This window comes from Apiospora phragmitis (assembly GCF_038363925.1).
Source record: "Apiospora phragmitis strain CBS 135458 chromosome Unknown utg000001l:1.0-2902119.0:1.0-2906034.0, whole genome shotgun sequence".
In the NCBI taxonomy this organism is placed as follows: domain Eukaryota; kingdom Fungi; phylum Ascomycota; class Sordariomycetes; order Amphisphaeriales; family Apiosporaceae; genus Apiospora; species Apiospora phragmitis.
In genome coordinates, this window is record NW_027117399.1 from 1,520,753 (window position 1) to 1,540,209 (window position 19,457).

The window sequence follows — 19,457 nt, forward strand, 5'->3', positions numbered from 1 at the left end:
CGAAAATAATAATAAACATAAAGATTTAAAAAACCGCCTAGTTTACGATAAATAATAATTAAACGACCTTAAACGGCTTATTAAATAATTTATATTAAAACTCGTTATAAAAATAACGAAGCCCTAAGACCTAAATATTAACAAATAATTAGCGATCCCTAGAGTTATACTTCTCGAATTACGAAAGCTACGGTAAATATTTATTATATATAAACTCGAATAAGGAGTAAAAAAAAACTACGCTATCGGCGACGATCTTAAAATTTCGTTAATATATAACGATCACTTCTTACTCGCTTAAATTAGCTATATCTATAACGGTTATATTAAATATTTAATAAAAAAGCTCGAGGAAAAATAATTCCTTAAAAGGATTAATAAATACTTAATTAAATAATTATACCTCGACTATTTTTTTAAAAAAATTAAAACGATTATACTTAACCCCCGCCGAGCTTACCTATTAATTAAAAAGACCCCTTAATAGTTTTAAAAATATTACTTAAAAAGATAAAATTAGAAGAATTATATTAATAATAGATATTTATAGTACGTATAAGAAAAGTCACGAGCTTACCGAGCGTTTAAGGCGGACGTATAACGCTTCTAAAACACCTAAAACTCCTAGGTTAGAGGACCTGCTATAATAACAGGGTCCTAAACACCGCCACCACCATACGACCACGAGGCACCGTACGCACAGACCCGTCGCTACTAACGAATAGCCGGCGAACGAAACCTACTATAACGGTCGGGAAATAAACTCCCGCCGATTATAAAAGAATAATACTCGACGGGATATAATAGATCCTTATATTTAATAACGAATAATTAAAATAAAAAGAGTTATTATTTAAATATTATTAAATAACGAAGTATAAAATAATTATATTTTATTATAAATTATTAATAATTTAATTTTAAAATAATAATAAAAAAATACCTTATATTAATTTAAAACCGTTAATAAAAAATTTATAATATATAATAATAAAAATATACGAAAAAAAGTTATAAACTTTTTAATTAATATTAAAAAACGTTATAAACGAATTACGTATAATATTATAAACGTTATAAAATACGATATAATTTTAAAATTAATTAAAAAATAGGCTAATTTTAATAAAATACGCTAAAAAAGGTTTAATTAATAAATAACGGTTTAAAAAATAACCCTTTAATAAATTTAAAGTTTTTAAGGTATACGTTATTATTAAGGAACCTAAGCCGAAAGTTACGACGATTATATTAGGAGAGTATCGGCAGTTCGAAGCCTTTTTTAATAAGAAACTAAAAAACAGGTTACCGTTTTATATACGATAAGATTATAAGATACCGTTAAAAAAAGGAAAAGAACCTCCCTTTATACCGATTTATAAATTAAATTAAAAGTATAAAGAAACTCTAAAAGAGTATATTATAAAGAATCTCGAGAAAGGAGTTATACGACTATTTATATCGTTAACTAGTTTCCTTATATTTTTCGTTCTAAAAAAAATAAGGACGAGAAACCTAAATAGCGTATATATATCAATTATTAAAAGCTTAACGAAATTATTATTAAAAACCGGTACTTTTTATCTTTAATTAGTGATTTATAAAATAAGTTATTATACGTTAAAATCTTTAAAACATTTAATCTTTTTAACGTATATAATTTAATCTATATTAAGGGGAGGAAAAGAATAAAAAACCGCGTTTTAAACTAAATACGAGTATTTCGAATATTAAGTTATATCGTTTAACTTAATTAACGCGTTAGTTAGCTTTTAAGTAATAATTAACCACGTTTTATAAGAATATTTCGATAAATTTATTATAATATATTTTAATAATATCTTAATTTATTTCGAAAACAATAAATAATATTAAGAATATATAAAGTTAGTACTTTAAAAATTATAAGACGTTAACCTACTAGTTAATTTAAAGAAAAGCGAGTTTTATTAATAATTCGTTATATTTATAAAATACGTAATATCTTTTAAAAAAATCCGGATAGAACCTTTTAAAATTTTAATAATTAGAGAGTAATTTACGCCTATAAACGCTATAAAAGTTAAGTCTTTTTTAAAACTAGCTAATTATTACTAGATATTTATCCACGGATTTAATAAATTAATAATACTTTTAACGAACTTAACGAAAAAAGACGAGCTATTTTAATAAATAAATAAAAAAACCAAGCTTTTTATAATATTAAGGAGTGAATTTTTAACGAATTAATATTTTATATAATAAACCTTTTTCGATTATTTAAAATTAAAACCGATATATTAAATTATGCGATCGGAGCGTGATTAAATTAATAAGACGATAACGAAAAGTTATACCCCGTCGTATTCTTTTTTTAAAAATTAAATAAATTAGAGCTTAATTATTAAATTTATAATAAAAAATTAATAACTATTATTAAAATATATAAAAAATAGAGATATTATTTTAACGAAATAATAAAATTAATAAAAGTTTATATTAATTATAAAAACTTTATAATATTTATTATTATTAAAAAATTAAATAAATAATAAATATAATAGTTTAAATTCTTATTAAAATTTAACCTTATTATTATTTATTATAAAAATAGTGAGAACGGTCGCGTTAACGTATTAAACCGACGACCGAATTATTAGGGAAAAGTTCCGCCCGAGATATAGACTATCTTAGCTTACGATTAAAACGGTAACCTTACGCCGTTATAATAATTAAATATTATAAATTCCGTATAATATAACGATAATTAAGTTTCTAAGTTTTAATAATTAAATTAGGCCTCGGATCTTACTAATTACGCTAAGGATCACCTCGAGAAACGAAATAACCTCGTTTTTTATTAAAATAAGATCTATATTTCTAAATAATACTGTAAAGATTTTATTAAAGAATTTTACGAGTATTTTATATACGGATATTAAAGAGTATTTAAGACTTAAAAACGAATTATTAAATAATTTAATTACGAGAATTTTAAGTTAATTATAATTAAGATTATTAACGAATATAACCTTTATAATAAGGCTAAAACTAATAAATACCGGCTATACGAAGAATTATAACTAATTTTACCACTAGATAAAGCGTAAAAAATAATCGTACTCGATTTTATAATTAAGCTACCCTTATCGAAAGAACCCTTAATTAAGGTTAGTTATAATAGTATCCTAATAATTACGGATAAATTCACGAAATATACCTATTTCCTATTATATAAGGAATCTAGCGATACTAGCGACCTAGCTTATACGTTCCTATAAATAATCGTTAATTAATATAAGCTGCCCGAAATAATCATCTTTAATCGAGACAAGCTATTTACCGCTAAGTTTTAAAAATCGCTTATAACGTAACTCGGCGTGAAATATAAGCTATTTACGGCTTATTACCTTTAAATAAATAAATAAACCGAACGAATAAATTAAACCTTAAAATAATATTTATATTATTATATTAATTATAAATAAAATAACTAAGTATAATTATTACTTATAATATAGTTCGTTTATAATAATATAAATAATAAAGTTATACGTATATTATTATTTTAAATAAATTATAAATATAACCTAAAGATTATTAAAACACCTTTAAAAAAATTAATATTTATCGCGACTATATAAACTAAAAAATTAAAAAAAACTTTAAATAATATTATAATAAAACCTCACCTTTTTTTAATAATAGATAAAAAAACGCGCCGATTAAACTAAGTTAAAAGAATTAATTTTAAAAGAGGGAAAAAAAGTTTACCTCTTATAACGAAATATTAAAACTAAACGACTAAATAAAAAAATAAACTTTAAAAAGACCGAATTATTTAAAATTATAAAAGTTATTTTAAAAATTAATTACTAATTATTATTATTTAAAATAATACGGATATACCTTATATTTTATATTTTATTATTCGAACTAGCTATTAAAAATATAAAAATCGAAATATAATTAAAAATTAAAACGGATTAATATAAATACGAAATTAAGGCGATTTTAAATAAAAAATAAATAAAAAAAGGATAAATATACTTCGTTAAATAAAAAGGTTACCTTATAAAAAATAATACTTAAAAACTTAAAAAACACTTAAAAAATACCGGTAAAGCTCTCTAGGTATTTAAGGCATAACCGTAAACGAATCGGGAAAATTCGGAAAGAAGGAGAAGTTTATAGTATTCTAGTCGACCACGCCGAAACCCCTACGCGATTATACGGCCATGATAGCCTCCGACTCCCGGCGCTCTTGCTCCTTTAACTCGTCTAAAGAGCGAAGGTTACGCTATATTAGCTTAATATTTTAAAAACGAGCTATCTCTTTTTATTTATATAAACGAATTAAGCGGGTAATAACCTCGTTTATTTTTTTTAATACCGTTTTTAAGGCTTAAAGAACCGCTCCTCGATTAAAACCTCTTTATAATTAAAACGACGGTACTTTCTTTAAATCCGTTTAAAAGAATAAAAAAGAACGCCTAGCCCGTTATAAACCGAGGCCGAACAAGTATACTCCTAATACTTCCCGACGCCTTTTATTATAATATATTTCTACCCCTTAAAAATATAACGAGAGTACGGCATAACTTGAAAACTAAACTCGTTAAAAGATAAAATAAAATAATAACGGCGAGCCGTAAAAGTTTTAAGCGAAAAACGACGTTTCTTAACACGATTAAATACTATAATAAATATATTATATAAAAAAGTAAAAAAAAAGTAAAAAAACTTATTAAACTTAATATAACGGTACGTATTAAATATTTATAATAACTATTTAAAAAATAAAATAAATAAAAGAAAAAAAATAGTATTATAAACGAGCCTAACTTATATAACTAGCCTTATTTTAAAAATAGCGTTAAAATAACCCGAGGCGCTTATTAATTTAACTAGTTATACTAATTATAAAAATTATTTTATAAGCTCTTTAGCTAATAAAGCTCGTTTATTAATAAAAGATTATTAAAACTATTAAAGTTTATTAATTATAATAATTAATATTATAATAATCGAAAGTAGTATAGTTATTTTAAACTAATATTTAAAGAATAATATAAAATAAATAATATTTAATTATATAAAAATACGAAATAAAAACGTTATATAATAGAGCCTTAACGATTTATTTAATAATACTTAATTAAATAATATTAAATAATATTAATTACGATTAAATAGCCGCGAAATAATATTTATATTAATAAAAAAAGGATTAAATATATAAATAATAAATATTCTTTATATATATTATATATATACTTTTTATTATAATAATTAATTTAAATATTAATTTAATTTATTAATAAAATAAATAACCTTAATAACCTTATTATAGATATTTTTAAATTTATATACTTTAATTACCTTTATATTTATAATTATTACACATTATATTAATAAAAGCGGACTTTTATTACACGTTTAAATACTCTTTCGTATTATTAAATATAAATCCTAGTACGTCTTACTAGGTTTTTTTTAAAACCTAGATAGCGTTCGTTATATTACGCTATCCTTCCGTATATTATCTTTACCGGGAAAACGCACCTCTCTTCCTAGTACGAAAATAACTTATTGCCGAAAGACTAGATGATCGTAGTTACTAAAAATAGCTGGACTACGAATAAAAGAGGCGAGGACTAGATTCGACACTTTAATTAATATACCAGGTCTCGTACAAAGGGTTATTATCGCCTCTTAGTCCTAGATAGCCACGAAAGCTACTACTCGATAACTTTCGAGCTCTATTATAAAAAGAACTCGATTATTATACTTTATATGCCTTCTTATTTATCGTATAAGCTTTAACCTCTTAATATCGGCTGTTTTTATATATTAAAAAGGGTATACGAGAAAGAAATTAAATATTTTATACGGGCGCATATTACTTATATTTTAAAGGAAGACTTTCTACTAACGTTTTTAAAAGCGTTCTAAGCGATTTTTACCGTTTCGAATATATAAGAAAGCTTTTAAAAAATAAGACTCGTTTCGTATAATCCGGAATATATTATTTTATAATTAGATATAAAGCTACGTACTTTAATACTTCCGGGGACGTTTTCCGGCCTATTATAACGAACGCTATCCGGGTTCTAAAAGAGACCTAGTAAGGCGTACTAAGGTTTATATTTAATAATACGAGAGAGTATTTAAACGTGCGATAAAAGTCCGCTTTTATCGATATAATGTGTAATAGTTATAAAAATAAGGTAATTAAAGTGCGTAGATTTAAAAGTATTTATAATAGAGTTATTAAGGTTATTTATTTTATTAATAAACTAAATTAATATTTAAATTAATTATTAAAATAAAGAGTATTTATATAAAATATATAAAGAACGTTTATTATTTATATATTTAATTTTTTTTATTAATATAAATACCGTTTCGTAATTATTTAATTGTAATTAATATTACTCGATATTATTTAATATTATTTAATTAAGTATTATTAAATAACTCGTTAAGACTTTATTACGCGACGTTTTTATCTCGTATTTTTACGTAACCGAGTATTATTTCGTTATAATTATCTTTTTTAAACTATTTATTTTATACTATTTTTTAAATACTAATTTAAAGTAGCTATACTACTTTTAATCGTCGTAATATTAATTATTATAGTTAATAAACTTTAATAGTTTTAATAGTTTTTTATTAATAAACGAGTTTTATTAGTCGAAGGGCTCGTAGGGTAGTTTTCGTAATTAATATAGCTAGTTAAGTTAATAAGCGCCTCGGGTTATCCTAGCGCCGTTTCTAGGGTAGGGCTAGTCGCATAAGTTAGGCCCGTTCGTAATACCTACTTATTCCTTAAAAATTAAAAACTTTAAACAACTCGATTAAGGCTTAATCTTAAACCGAATACGTTCGAAACGGTATTATATAATATTAAAATAGTTTTCCGACGTTTATTTTAATTAGCTTTAATTAAATCGTAAAGGCTATAACGTATATTATATACCGAGTTACTCTTTTAAAAGATAAGAATATAATACTTTAAAAAGTAAATAAAATACTTAGCCGGCCCCGCCGTACGAAAAAAAAAACGGCTATAAAATAAAGGATTATTTTATATATAAATTAGAGAAGACTAATAGTTTTAAAGAGATATTAATAGATAGTTATAAAACGAATTACGTTAAAAGAGTAATTATATAAAGATGTTTAAAACACGCTTATAACGCTATAAAATCTATAAAAAGCCCGGGTATAATACGTATACTTATTAAAATAATATAAAAGTATTTAGAGATAAAGATTTTAATTAATTTTAATATATTAAATGCGTTGTAGTAAAATTAACTTATATTTTATTAAAAGGGGTATAAAAGAATGAGACATTCGCTTATGTAAGACATTCGTTTATGAGATACGTTAGTAGCTATCAATAAGATAAGCTTATCTGAGCTACCCTTCTAGCCCACATTGATTATGGGCATATTATTGTCTCCCACCTAGAGCAAGATAAAAAGGAAGTGCTTGGGGGTAAAGAGAGGGGTAATCAATGGTAGCTGGGCAACACTCAGGATAACTCCATGTCCCGAGGTTTCCTTCAACTTGATACTGCATGTACTAGCTGCAAGTATGTGACCAGTGGCCATCATCATAGGTATGGTGGTTTCACGAACTGAATACGAATGATGGATGTCCTGGGAAGCTTCTTCTGCTTGTGGTATGATACGCTAGAACCCAAAGAACAGCTCGATACCACCCGAAAGCACTGGCCCTTTATACTGTTCCAAGCTTTGCAACAACTGGAATAGAAATTAGAGATCCTGATCAAGAATAATAATGGGAGATGCCCTTTATCTAGAGACCTGAGTGTCTCCTTGAAAGTGAAGCATAAGCATTGTCATGAAGTATGAGTGGTGGGAGACAGTTAGAATTGAAGAGGGTGGCGGGGCTTATTTGCAAATGTTTCTGCTCCAGTTAGAGTTCGTATGTGATGGTCCTCGGGTCTTCCACTTCATGCCCAATTCTTGGACTCTTTGAGTTTAGGTCTACCAATGTCTGCATACCTCTAGTGAGCTAGTCGAGGACTTATTCAAGCTGTCATCCATGCTTAGTTAGCTGCGAAGCTCCTCCTCTTAGCTTCTCGGACTTAAGAAAGAGTCACACCGGATGAGCAAGGCTGGCTGCTGCTTGGGGGAGGGGGAAATCGGTTAAAATTCACCCAGTAAATCGAGTGGCATCATTCCACATGTTCTCGTCAGACGAGTGGGTAAATCCGCCGTCAATATCAGACTTGAGACACCAGTCCAGGCCCCAACAGGCCGTGGCAGTACACTCCGTATTATTGCATTATTGCGGCGCACCAAATCAGCATTTGCTTAGAAATTCCACCGTGCGATAAGAGGTGATGAGTCTTCCCCGTCCAGTTTCAGGTCTCCCACAGATATTCTGTATGGGCACGTCAGTCATCCATAGAATAAGTTTGTATTCAGGACGATGACTCTAGTGGCGGCGTATGACAGCTATTATGACAGACAAGCCACTGGGATCACTCGGCCAGTGCCTTTTTCCAATGTATTCAATATAGGTAGGTAATTGAATAGAAGAGCGTGAGATAAGCAGTACGTAGACAATTCATGCCTAGCACCCAGTGGCAATTAGCAAATTAGGGCTTGGGTGAAGCTGTCCCATTAACAGAGCACCACCAACTTTCTCACACACCCGACCAGAGGTGGGGCCAGCTCCCCTCAGTTTTTTTTTCCTGCAGCCCCGCACTTTGACCAGTTTATTCGACTGCGACAGTTTCCTACCTCCCCCCTCCTCCTCTTCACATAACCACTGCAGGGAGCCTTCTGTTGGTGCTGCGTGCGACTTATAAACATCAACATCTTCTTTCGGTTTTCCTGTGTTCAATCTGTCTTGTCGATCGTCTTTGATCGACTTTTGCACAGAAGGGGTCTCTTTCTCGCCTCGCACAACCCCGCATCACCGGGTCCTTCAACACCACCACACATCGCAGGTTTTCTTCGGGTCTCGCCCGTAAAATACCGTCACGATGGTCAAGTAAGCTCACTGCCTATCCATCCTCGTCTTCAAAGACATTGGTCATCATTGCCATGGCGATTTTATGTCTTGCGTTGATCGCTCAATGTCCATCCGTGCCGCCCCAACGGGCCCGGCATCTTCAACACCAGACCCATTACGACAATGCTAACTATTATTTCTTCACAGCTTCACCGTAGATGAGGTGCGCAAGCTCATGTAAGCAAAGCCCTGATACCTTGTTTTCTGTTAATGCAGTTGCTAACATTACAATAGGGACAAGCCGTAAGTTTCCAGCACCACAACCGATATCGACGACTTGGGGACCAGAAAGCGGCTCCAACTCGCATGCCTGGGGATTGTTACTAACTGCATCAAAGGTCCAATGTGCGTAACATGTCCGTTATTGCTCATGTCGATCACGGCAAATCTACCCTGACCGATTCTCTCCTGGCCAAGTGCGGTATTATCTCGTCCGCCAAGGCTGGAGATGCCCGTGCCACCGACACACGTCAAGATGAACAGGACCGTGGTATCACTATCAAGTCGACAGCCATTTCCCTGTACGGCGAGCTTCCCCAAGAGGAAGACATTAAGGACATTCAGAACCAAAAGACGGACGGCAACGGCTTCTTGATCAACCTGATCGATTCGCCTGGTCACGTTGATTTCTCTTCCGAAGTCACTGCTGCCCTCCGAGTCACTGATGGTGCTCTGGTTGTCGTCGACACCGTTGAGGGTGTCTGTGTCCAGACCGAGACCGTTCTGCGGCAGGCTCTTTCTGAGCGCATCAAGCCCGTTGTCATCATCAACAAGGTCGATCGTGCTCTTCTCGAGCTCCAGGTCTCCAAGGAGGACTTGTACCAGTCTTTCTCCCGTACCATCGAGTCGGTGAACGTCGTCATCTCGACTTACCTCGACAAATCTCTCGGTGACCTCCAGGTCTACCCCTACAAGGGAACAGTCGCTTTCGGTTCCGGTCTGCACGGTTGGGCCTTCACTGTCCGTCAGTTCGCGACTCGTTACGCCAAGAAGTTCGGTGTCGACCGTAACAAGATGATGGAGCGTCTCTGGGGAGACAACTACTTCAACCCTCACACTAAGAAGTGGACCACCAAGAGCTCCCACGAGGGCAAGGAGTTGGAGCGTGCCTTCAACCAGTTCATCTTGGACCCCATCTTCAAGATCTTCTCTGCTGTCATGAACTTCAAGAAGGAGGAAGTTGCCACTCTTCTCAGCAAGCTTGACCTGAAGCTCGAGGCCGCCGACAAGGACAAGGAGGGCAAGCAGCTGCTCAAGGCTGTCATGCGTACTTTCCTGCCCGCCGCCGACTCCCTGATGGAGATGATGATTCTTCATCTGCCTTCCCCCGTCACGGCTCAGAAGTACCGTGTCGAGACTCTGTACGAGGGTCCTCAGGACGACGAGGCCGCCATTGCCATTCGTGACTGTGACCCCAAGGGTCCCCTCATGCTGTACGTCTCCAAGATGGTGCCGACCTCCGATAAGGGTCGATTCTACGCCTTCGGTCGTGTGTTCGCCGGTACCGTCCGATCCGGTCTGAAGGTCCGCATCCAGGGCCCCAACTACGTCCCTGGCAAGAAGGAGGATCTCTTCATCAAGGCTATCCAGCGTACTGTCCTCATGATGGGCGGCAAGGTCGACCCCATCGATGATATGCCCGCTGGTAACATTGTCGGTCTGGTCGGTATCGATCAGTTCTTGCTCAAGTCCGGTACCCTCACCACCAGCGACACTGCCCACAACATGAAGGTCATGAAGTTCTCCGTGTCCCCTGTCGTGCAGCGCTCCGTTCAAGTCAAGAACGCTCAGGATCTTCCCAAGCTTGTGGAAGGTCTCAAGCGTCTCTCCAAGTCCGACCCTTGTGTCCTGACCTCTTCCAACGAGTCTGGTGAGCATGTTGTCGCTGGTGCTGGTGAGCTTCATCTTGAGATTTGCTTGAACGACCTCGAGAACGACCACGCTGGTGTTCCTCTTATCATTTCCGACCCTGTCGTCGGATACCGTGAGTCGATTGCCGGCAAGTCCAGCATGACCGCTCTGTCCAAGTCACCGAACAAGCACAACCGTATTTACATGACGGCTGAGCCGATCGATGAGGAGCTTGCTTTGGCCATCGAGGCCGGCAAGATCTCCCCCCGCGAGGATTTCAAGACCCGTGCTCGCACCCTGGCTGACGACTTCGGCTGGGATGTCACCGATGCCCGAAAGATTTGGTGCTTCGGTCCCGATACCCAGGGCCCTAACCTGTTGGTCGACCAGACCAAGGCTGTGCAGTACCTGAACGAAATCAAGGACTCCGTCGTCTCTGGTTTCCAGTGGGCCACCCGTGGGGGTCCCGTTGCTGAGGAGCCCATGCGTGGTGTCCGATGGAACATCATGGATGTCACCCTCCACGCTGATGCCATTCACCGTGGTGCTGGTCAGATCATGCCCACCACTCGTCGTGTCCTGTACGCGTCTACTCTGCTTTCCGAGCCCGCTCTCCAGGAGCCCGTCTTCCTGGTCGAGATTCAAGTGCCCGAGCAGGCTATGGGTGGCGTCTACGGTGTCCTCACTCGCCGCAGAGGTCACGTCTTCGCTGAGGAGCAGCGTCCCGGTACGCCCCTCTTCACCATCAAGGCTTACCTGCCCGTCATGGAGTCTTTCGGCTTCAATGCCGATCTCCGACAGGGAACTGGTGGACAGGCCTTCCCCCAGATGGTGTTCGACCATTGGCAAGTCCTTCCCGGTGGTTCGCCCCTTGACAACACCTCCAAGGTCGGTGGCATCGTCCAGACGATCCGTAAGCGCAAGGGTCTTAAGATTGATGTGCCTGATGTCAGCAACGTAAGTCTACTTCCAACCCCCCAACTTGTTTTGAGACACTCACTAATGCCTTCGTCTAGTACTACGACAAGCTGTAAAAGGCTCATCAACAAATTGATACACTTGGGTCTCATGCCACACTTCACGACGATTATGAGACGAAATCTCGCATTTACGGGTTGGACCTGAAGGCGCCCGGGAGGAAATGCAACGCCTTGGGGGATAAGGAATGATGCGACCGTGGATACCGGAAAAGCTATACAAAGGCAAAAGGCGTGGATCCTATACTAGCTGTCGTCCATATGGTTTGCTCTGTAGTTATGAAGAATTGATTTTACGTTTAGACAACCTCGGGGTGTTTGTGCTTTTGTGACTGGTAGATCCAACTCCAGTAAATTGGTAGACCATTGAGCTGCACGCTTTATTGTTGCTAGGTAACCGTCGTGTCCAAATCTCGAGTCATTTTACACAATTAATCACTCAAAGTAGTTACCTACGCGGGTGTTTGCTATGCGGCAGTACGTTGAAGCGGGGTCTCCGGTTGAGGGAGTGAGCCGGGTAGGCAGGCTATGCCTGCGTCTTATTCCATATTCCCCATGAATCAGGTCTTTGGTATTCTGTTAATATACAACCTGTCAGTCACCCCACCCAATATTACAACCTCGTCACCATTACACGTGGTGCTGGCTTTAGGCGAATAGAATGGCACATCCGTTCCATATCCACCCTGGTACTAAACACTTCAAGTGGTCTCGAGATCTCCCGCCAGTGCTCACAGTGCTTTCCGGAGCCGAGATCTCATTCGATCTGCATGACGGGGGCAACAATCAGGTACTAGAATGATTAGTGTTTACTCTTGGTACTATAGCTTACCTAGTACGACCAGATCCGTTTGGACAATGCCGAAACGGCCCTCTCGAGCTTTGATTTCACCCAAGCAGATCCGGGCCATGGCACGGTCTTCATAGAAGGTGCAGACCCGGGCGACGTGCCGCGCGTCAAATTCCTCGAGCTGGAGACGGCCGACTACGGCTGGACCGCCATCTTTCCGGGCTTCGGCATCCTGGCCGACGAGTTCGCCGACCAGCTGCCGGCGCTCCGGATGTGGGACCTCCGCGGCGCCGCCGGGAGGGGCTACCTCGAGTTCCCGACCGAGAGCGAACACCTGCGGGGCCAGATCCGCGTCCCCTTCGCCCCCCTTCCTGGGCACGATCGGCATCGCGCCGGCCGAGGGGGGCGACCACCCCATGGTGCCGCCCATGCTGCTCACGGGCGGTAACCTCGACACGCGCCACATCACGCGCGGCAGCGCGCTCTACCTGCCCGTCCAGGTTGCCGGCGCCTTGCTGAGTGTCGGGGACGGGCACGCGGCGCAGGGCGACGGCGAGGTCTGCGGGACGGCCGTCGAGACGCCCATGCGCTGCCGGCTGCGCGTCACGGTCGAGAAGGGAGGGGGCGCCGGCGCGAAGAAGAGCTGGTGCACCCACGGGCCCGCTATCGTGATGGCGCCCCGGGAGACCCTCGGGGCTGTGGGGGGTGATGGGCGCGAGTTCATGGCCGTGGGTGTCGATGCGGATCTGCACGAGGCCACGCGGAAGGCGGTCCGCGGCGTGCTGGCCTGGCTCGGGGCCGAGAAGGGCATGGAGCGGGCGGAGGCGTATATGCTGGCCAGCATGGCGGGTAGCTTGAAGTTGACTGAGGTGGTGGATATGCCGAACTATGTGGTTGGGTTTGGCATACCGTTGGGGATCTTCGTGGATCAAGGAGACCATTCAGTTCGGGTTTGAGTGGTTTGTTCGTCGGAGTTGTCAATTGTTGTAGCAACCAACGTTGGCATAATGAGATCACATATATTTTCTTCTTACATTCACTGGCAGGTTTATGTATATTGTACTCGTTAGTCGATCCTGAGATCAACCAGCCCAGTACTTGTCCATGATCTCAGAAGAACGCGGTTTAGGCTGAATCTAGTGGGTCATACCACACATACAGGGGCTGACAGTTGCCAATCTCTTTCTTATACCTTTTCAGTGCGCATACTACCCGGGAAGTACGATTATATAGGCTATAATCAACTCGACGCCTTAGCCGTAGTATATTCAAGCTAAATTTATACCTCATGGTGTTTGGTTGATTACCCAAAGCAGAACCTCCAGGCCAGGATCCATCCAAAAAGGCTGGCTAAACTGTCCGAGGGAGTTAGTAGCGGTGCTGTTATCTTTGGCGAAATGAAAGCATGGATACGTGAATCACCGCCGGCACCTTTGGCGAAATGAAAGCATGGATACGTGAATCACCGCCGGCACCGTCATTCTTCTAAGTTGCTGGACTAGGGTGTGTTGGATCGGTGGCCCAATTCACCGGCTCTGACCCCAGGACATATTCCATGGACCCTCCGTTGGCAAATACATCGTCCCAGGTTACCCATGCCTTGACCCAGGTGTTCCCGCTGACCTTCAGGCTCTGTACATAGTACGCGTCCTCGCTGCCTCCAGCCGTAGTGATGTGCAGCTCCTTGCCACCGCCGAGGTGGATTGTCAAGTCGCTAAACCAGGGCGATCCGACCAAGAAGGTCGTCTGCCCGGTCATGGGATAGAGACCCAGCATAACCCAGAGCACCCAGGACTCCATCGCACCTGCATCCGAGTTGCCCGGCAGGCCACCAGGAGTGGGCTGGTAGTAGCTCTTGGCGTTGAAACGGCTATACTTGACCGTCAAATCCTGGCGGCCGACGTAGTTGAACAAGAACGGCGTCGTGAAGCTCGGCTCGTTGCCCGGGTTGAAGGGCATCTTGCTAAACTTGAATTCGCCGCTCGGGTTCAGACCCGGAGTGAACATGGCCTCGAGCCGTGCGACGAAGGCGTCGGTCCCGCCGCAGAGCTCGACCAGGTGCTCGATGTCGTGATGCGCGTTGAAGGAGTACTCGATCGGCAATCCTTGGTAATAGTCGTCGCCCCAGTAGCAACTGCCGCACGAAAGGGGGTCCTGCTTCTTGAACGTGCCGTCCGTGTTGCGAGGGCCTAAGAACCCGGTGAAATCCTGGAACTTCATGTCCGGGTTCCATTGGTTCCGCCAGTTGCGCGACCGGTTCAGGTACCGGCTCGCCTCGTCCGCCTTCTCCATGCCGGAAGCAACTTGGTACAGGCCGAAGTCGTTGGCGGAATACTCCACGGCCTGGCTGACGGAGCGCTTGTACTTGGTGGTGATGTAGCCGTGTTCGAGCCAGTCGGGTAGCGCGCCGCGCCCTTCCTTGGTCGACGCGGACCTGTCCCTCGGGTTGTTGTTGTTGGGCGGCCCCGTCTCGGCGTCCGTGACCATGGCCTTGAATGCGTCCTCCCAGTCGACGGCCCCGCGCACGCCCTTCACGTACGCATCGGCGAGGACGTTGTCCGCGTTCGACCCGCCTTGCGTGACGCCGTTGGAGAAGGAGGAGCGTCCGTCGGGCATGAAGCCGTCGTGTCTCCAGATGTCGACGAGGGAGCGAATGAACTCCTCATACGCTACCGGCTCGATGATGTGGAAGAGAGAGGTGGTGCAGCGGAACTGTATACAGTTAGCAGGGCTATTGGGGACCTTGCTATATATCAAGGCATTACTTACCAAGTCCCACAGGGTGAACGTGTCATCATAGTATGGCTCACTCGAAGACCAGATAGGGTTCTCCCCTGTTTTGTTGGTGGGGATGATGTTCATATGGTACAGTGACGTATACAGAAGCTGTAGGTTCGTGTTGTTCGTGGTGTCTGTGGTCGTGATTTTGGACAAAATACGCTCGTTCCAGGCCTTCTTCACGTTCTCTTCCAGTGTCGCCAATGATATGTCACGGGGCATCTCCTCATTAACATTCTTGCAGGCCTGGTTTGTGGAGAGGAAAGAGACTCCGACCCGGGAAGTGACCTGAGTAGAATTGAAGGTGAAGACAGCCCCGAGTCAAGCTGTGGACTCGACGCTGAGCGTGTCGTCGTACGAGGCAAGCTCGGTCTCCAGGGGTTTGGTCCCAACAAATGTCTTGTAAGTCGCCTCGTTGTCGAAGTGTCCGCAGAAGTAAACAGTCCATTTTGGCGCGCGGTTCCAGCCCTGTAATAGGGGTGGGTTAGCATAACCGGAATAACGGCCGCGGCCTTGCTTGAAAAGGCCCAAGGGGCTACTCACATTATCATACGAGCCAAAGCCCTCATAGTGAAGTGATCCGCTCTGGGGGTCTTCGATGACCGAGATATTTCCTCCTAGGTAGCTCTGACCAAGCCCCTGTCCCCGGAAGGAGGGCAGCACATGGGACACATCGACAACGACATTCGAGGAGGTGCTATCCTCGGGAAACGTGTAGCTGTACAGGCCTGCACGGTGCGTTGCGCTCATCTCCCGAGTCGTACCGCTTCCTAGGGATGACTTGTAGTAACCGACTCTTGCCTCATCCTTTGCCGAGCGGGTGTCGTTGTGGTCTTCTAGGGGATTCTCCATGGCGCCTACCACGGGCATCGGCGACACGACCATACTTGGGAGCGCCGCCCGTGCCGCTTTCGTGGAGAAGACTGAAGCCCGTGAAGCTTCCTGTCGCCTGGTACCCCGAGTAGCTGTCAGACCCAGTGTACAGGTCGGGACCAAGCTTGATGATCCCAAACGGCAGGCTCACTCCTGGAAAGGTGTTGCCGCCGTTGATGGTTCTGGCCTATGAGAAGATCAGACGAAGTTTCCTTCACGATTTTTGGCTTTGCCAATCAGCTGAAAAGCCAATGATGACACATCGGGAAACTCACGTCAGGTAAGACATAATTAGTCAAGTCTTGGGCGGCACTGGCGGCATTGTTCAAAACGAGCGCAGAGGCCGCAACCACTCCTGAAGTGCGCATTCTGAAGTTGCAAATGAGAGTACAGGCAGCAACAAGACAGCCAGACCCTTCAGAACATAACAGGAAAAGACAAGGTGCGTGTGTGCGAAGGGCAGCATGCACGACGCGACACCGCCAGACTTTTACTCTACATATTCATTTTCTAGAGTACCATAATTATAATTATAAATAAATAAGACACAGTAAACCTAGTCGCCCAGAAGTCGCTAATGATTAGAGGACCTACATATGTATTCAGCTTCCTTCGCGTCGTATTGACCCCTGCCGCTTTCCCATGGGCAACGTCATTGGATAGGCACGTCTTGCCCTGATAGGAAAGGTGTCTCAAGGGACAGCCTAAGGGCTGACGGGGCATTTCGTCGAACGACACGAGCGACAGCGGCAGTGACAGTCTCTTTATTATTAGTACTTCTTCAACGGAGGGGAAGAAGGAGTCAGGAACCGATAGCCTCCCCTCAGGCGAAGCGCTGGCTGTTCAAATTCCTAGGTGAGAATGGGATCGTATAATCCAAACAATGCCTTATCGTACGGTAAAAACTGACATGTCTGCGGCTGACAAAAAAGCGGAGAGGAGTCTGGGATTCCAATCCTAAAAGTCCCAATACCAAGTAAACGTGGGAACGTGCCGCGTAAGGTTACTGTAAGACAGCGTCGACCAGAAAAGGACTTGAAGAAAAGTACAGTACTCCGTAGGTGTATGCATACTTGCCGGCCACATGTCGGCTATCTCGGAGGGGTAATAATATTGCACTAATGCAATACATAAGGTATGTGTTCGTGCAACGAGAGCACCGATCAATCGCAGAGAGTGGATCGATCGCGTTGCCTCTACCACTCAGTGCTGACTGGTGGTTAGCCACATGCCCCAAAATACCCCCCGTGGCTAGTGTCGCGCTTGATTTGGGGTTCTCGACCTCAACCTATCTCCTGAAGCCAGCATGGTAAATTAAACATTCAGAAGACGGCCAGTTCCCAGACAAAGCGGCGGCCCGCTCCTGTTCTCATGTCAATCGTTGATTTCATTGGAGACCAAGACAACCGGCGAATCCCAATCCATTTCTGATTAGAAGCACGAAAAGATGGCTTCCAACGCCATGTGGGAGGTGGACCCTGAAACACGGTCGAAGGTGAGTAGACGAGATCGAGCCGAAGCAGCTTGTCGGGCTGCGAATACTTCCTCGTACTATGGCACGAGTGCGCATGGCTTTGATACTGTCTGGGCTGTCTGACGAGCATCTACTGACCAGGCTCCCCTTGATTTCGCATTAGCTCCTAGCCATACAAAAGACGAACAACAACAATAATTGCTGCGACTGCAATGCGCCCAACCCGCAGTGGGCGTCCCCGAAATTCGGCGTTTTCATTTGTCTATCATGCGCCGGAGTCCATCGCGGTTTGGGCGTACATATCTCCTTTGTCCGGTCCGTTACCATGGATGCCTTCAAGCAGGCCGAGATCGAGCGGATGCGCCTGGGTGGCAATGACGGCTGGCGCAACTTCTTCGAGAACCACGACGACACCAAAATGCTCGGGCTTACCTGGGGGGATGCTACCATCGCGGAACGCTACAGCGGTGAAGTCGGCGAGGAATGGAAGGAAAGGCTGAGCGCCAAGGTCGAGGGCCGGGAATACGTTCCGGGCGAGCGCAAGACCACACCGCAGCCTGCTGCTGCGAACAAAGGTCCACAGAAACCTCTCAGCCGGAGCGCGACTCCCCTTCAGGGCGTTGCGACCCGCGGGAGCCGCACCGCCAGCCCTAACCCACCGGGCGTCAAGGCCAAAGTCGACGACAAGTATTTCGCCAAACTGGGCGCAGACAATGCGACACGTCCGGAGCATGTTCCGCCCAGCCAGGGAGGCAAATACGCCGGCTTTGGCAATACCCCTATGCCGGCAAAGAACGACAGCCAGGGCGTGCCGAATTTCGAGGAGCTACAGAAGGATCCCGTGGCCGCTCTAACTAAAGGATTCGGTTGGTTCACAAGTACGGTCGGGAAAACCGCCAAGACTCTGAATGATGATTACATCCAGCCTACTGCTAAACAGGTGAGCTATTTCCCTTGCTGATCCTTTGGCATCTTTGATCACGTTTACTTGGCCATAGTATGCTAATCAACCGACAGATTGGAGAGTCCGAATTTGCGGCACAGGCAAGAATTGCAGCAGCAAATGCGGGCAAAGCAGCCCAGGCTGGGGTTAAGGGTGCCCATGATGGCTTCTCCCGCTTCGTAGAGGGGCCAGATGGGCAGCCCAGACGCGCCGGCGGCGCACAAGTTGACGAGAGCAAGAAGGCATTCTGGGACGATTTCTCGTCGGTGGCCGACCAGAGACACGGCACGGGCCCCAAGTATAGCTCGATTGGCACGTCTGCTATGGGCAAGGCGAACAAGGGTGGCGCTTCTGGTTCGGCGGCAACAGGGAAGAAAGACGATGAGTGGGATGACTGGTAAATACACGTAGAGATACCCCGGGGATTGGCGGATGGGATGGATAGAGTGAGACAAGGTGCTGCTGGTGAAGGATAGAGCTTAGAGCTTTTTTCGCAACCGTCCAGCCGCGTATAAATGTGCTTCTGGCGAGTAGATGGTCATTCCACTCTGAATGATCTGTACGAGTTGGGAGTATTGGGTAGCGTACACATGATTGAATGTCTGTATCTATATATCCGTCCTCGTAGGCATGTGATACGATATAACCAAGATGTTTGCAGGAATGGTTTGGCGGAACCTGGTTTGCTGCTCCCATGGTCGAATACAGTCTTTCTCCACGGCTGATTGACAC

General features: G+C 42.4%; 4 protein-coding genes across 4 annotated transcripts; 3 read left to right on the forward strand and 1 right to left on the reverse strand.

Moving 5' to 3' along the window:
- Positions 1–9,010: 9,010 nt before the first annotated feature.
- PG994_000458 (elongation factor 2) lies at positions 9,011–11,924 on the forward strand (the record flags this gene model as incomplete). The annotated part of the gene is made up of 5 exons (XM_066851867.1): positions 9,011–9,018; positions 9,187–9,216; positions 9,274–9,282; positions 9,378–11,847; positions 11,907–11,924. The coding sequence occupies 5 exons, from the start codon at positions 9,011–9,013 to the stop codon at positions 11,922–11,924; spliced, it is 2,535 nt and encodes an 844-aa protein (XP_066722499.1).
- A 604-nt stretch (positions 11,925–12,528) lies between these two features.
- Positions 12,529–13,613, forward strand: PG994_000459 (Formamidase; the record flags this gene model as incomplete). The annotated part of the gene is made up of 3 exons (XM_066851868.1): positions 12,529–12,657; positions 12,713–12,969; positions 13,004–13,613. The coding sequence occupies 3 exons, from the start codon at positions 12,529–12,531 to the stop codon at positions 13,611–13,613; spliced, it is 996 nt and encodes a 331-aa protein (XP_066722500.1).
- A 529-nt stretch (positions 13,614–14,142) lies between these two features.
- On the reverse strand, positions 14,143–16,676 carry PG994_000460 (uncharacterized protein; the record flags this gene model as incomplete). The annotated part of the gene is made up of 5 exons (XM_066851869.1): positions 14,143–15,369; positions 15,427–15,723; positions 15,775–16,205; positions 16,297–16,495; positions 16,584–16,676. 5 exons carry the CDS (start codon positions 16,674–16,676, stop codon positions 14,143–14,145), a joined length of 2,247 nt encoding a protein of 748 aa, XP_066722501.1.
- Positions 16,677–17,755: 1,079 nt separating this feature from the next.
- Positions 17,756–19,126, forward strand: PG994_000461 (uncharacterized protein; the record flags this gene model as incomplete). The annotated part of the gene is made up of 3 exons (XM_066851870.1): positions 17,756–17,803; positions 17,946–18,722; positions 18,800–19,126. 3 exons carry the CDS (start codon positions 17,756–17,758, stop codon positions 19,124–19,126), a joined length of 1,152 nt encoding a protein of 383 aa, XP_066722502.1.
- Between the last annotated feature and the right edge of the window lie 331 nt (positions 19,127–19,457).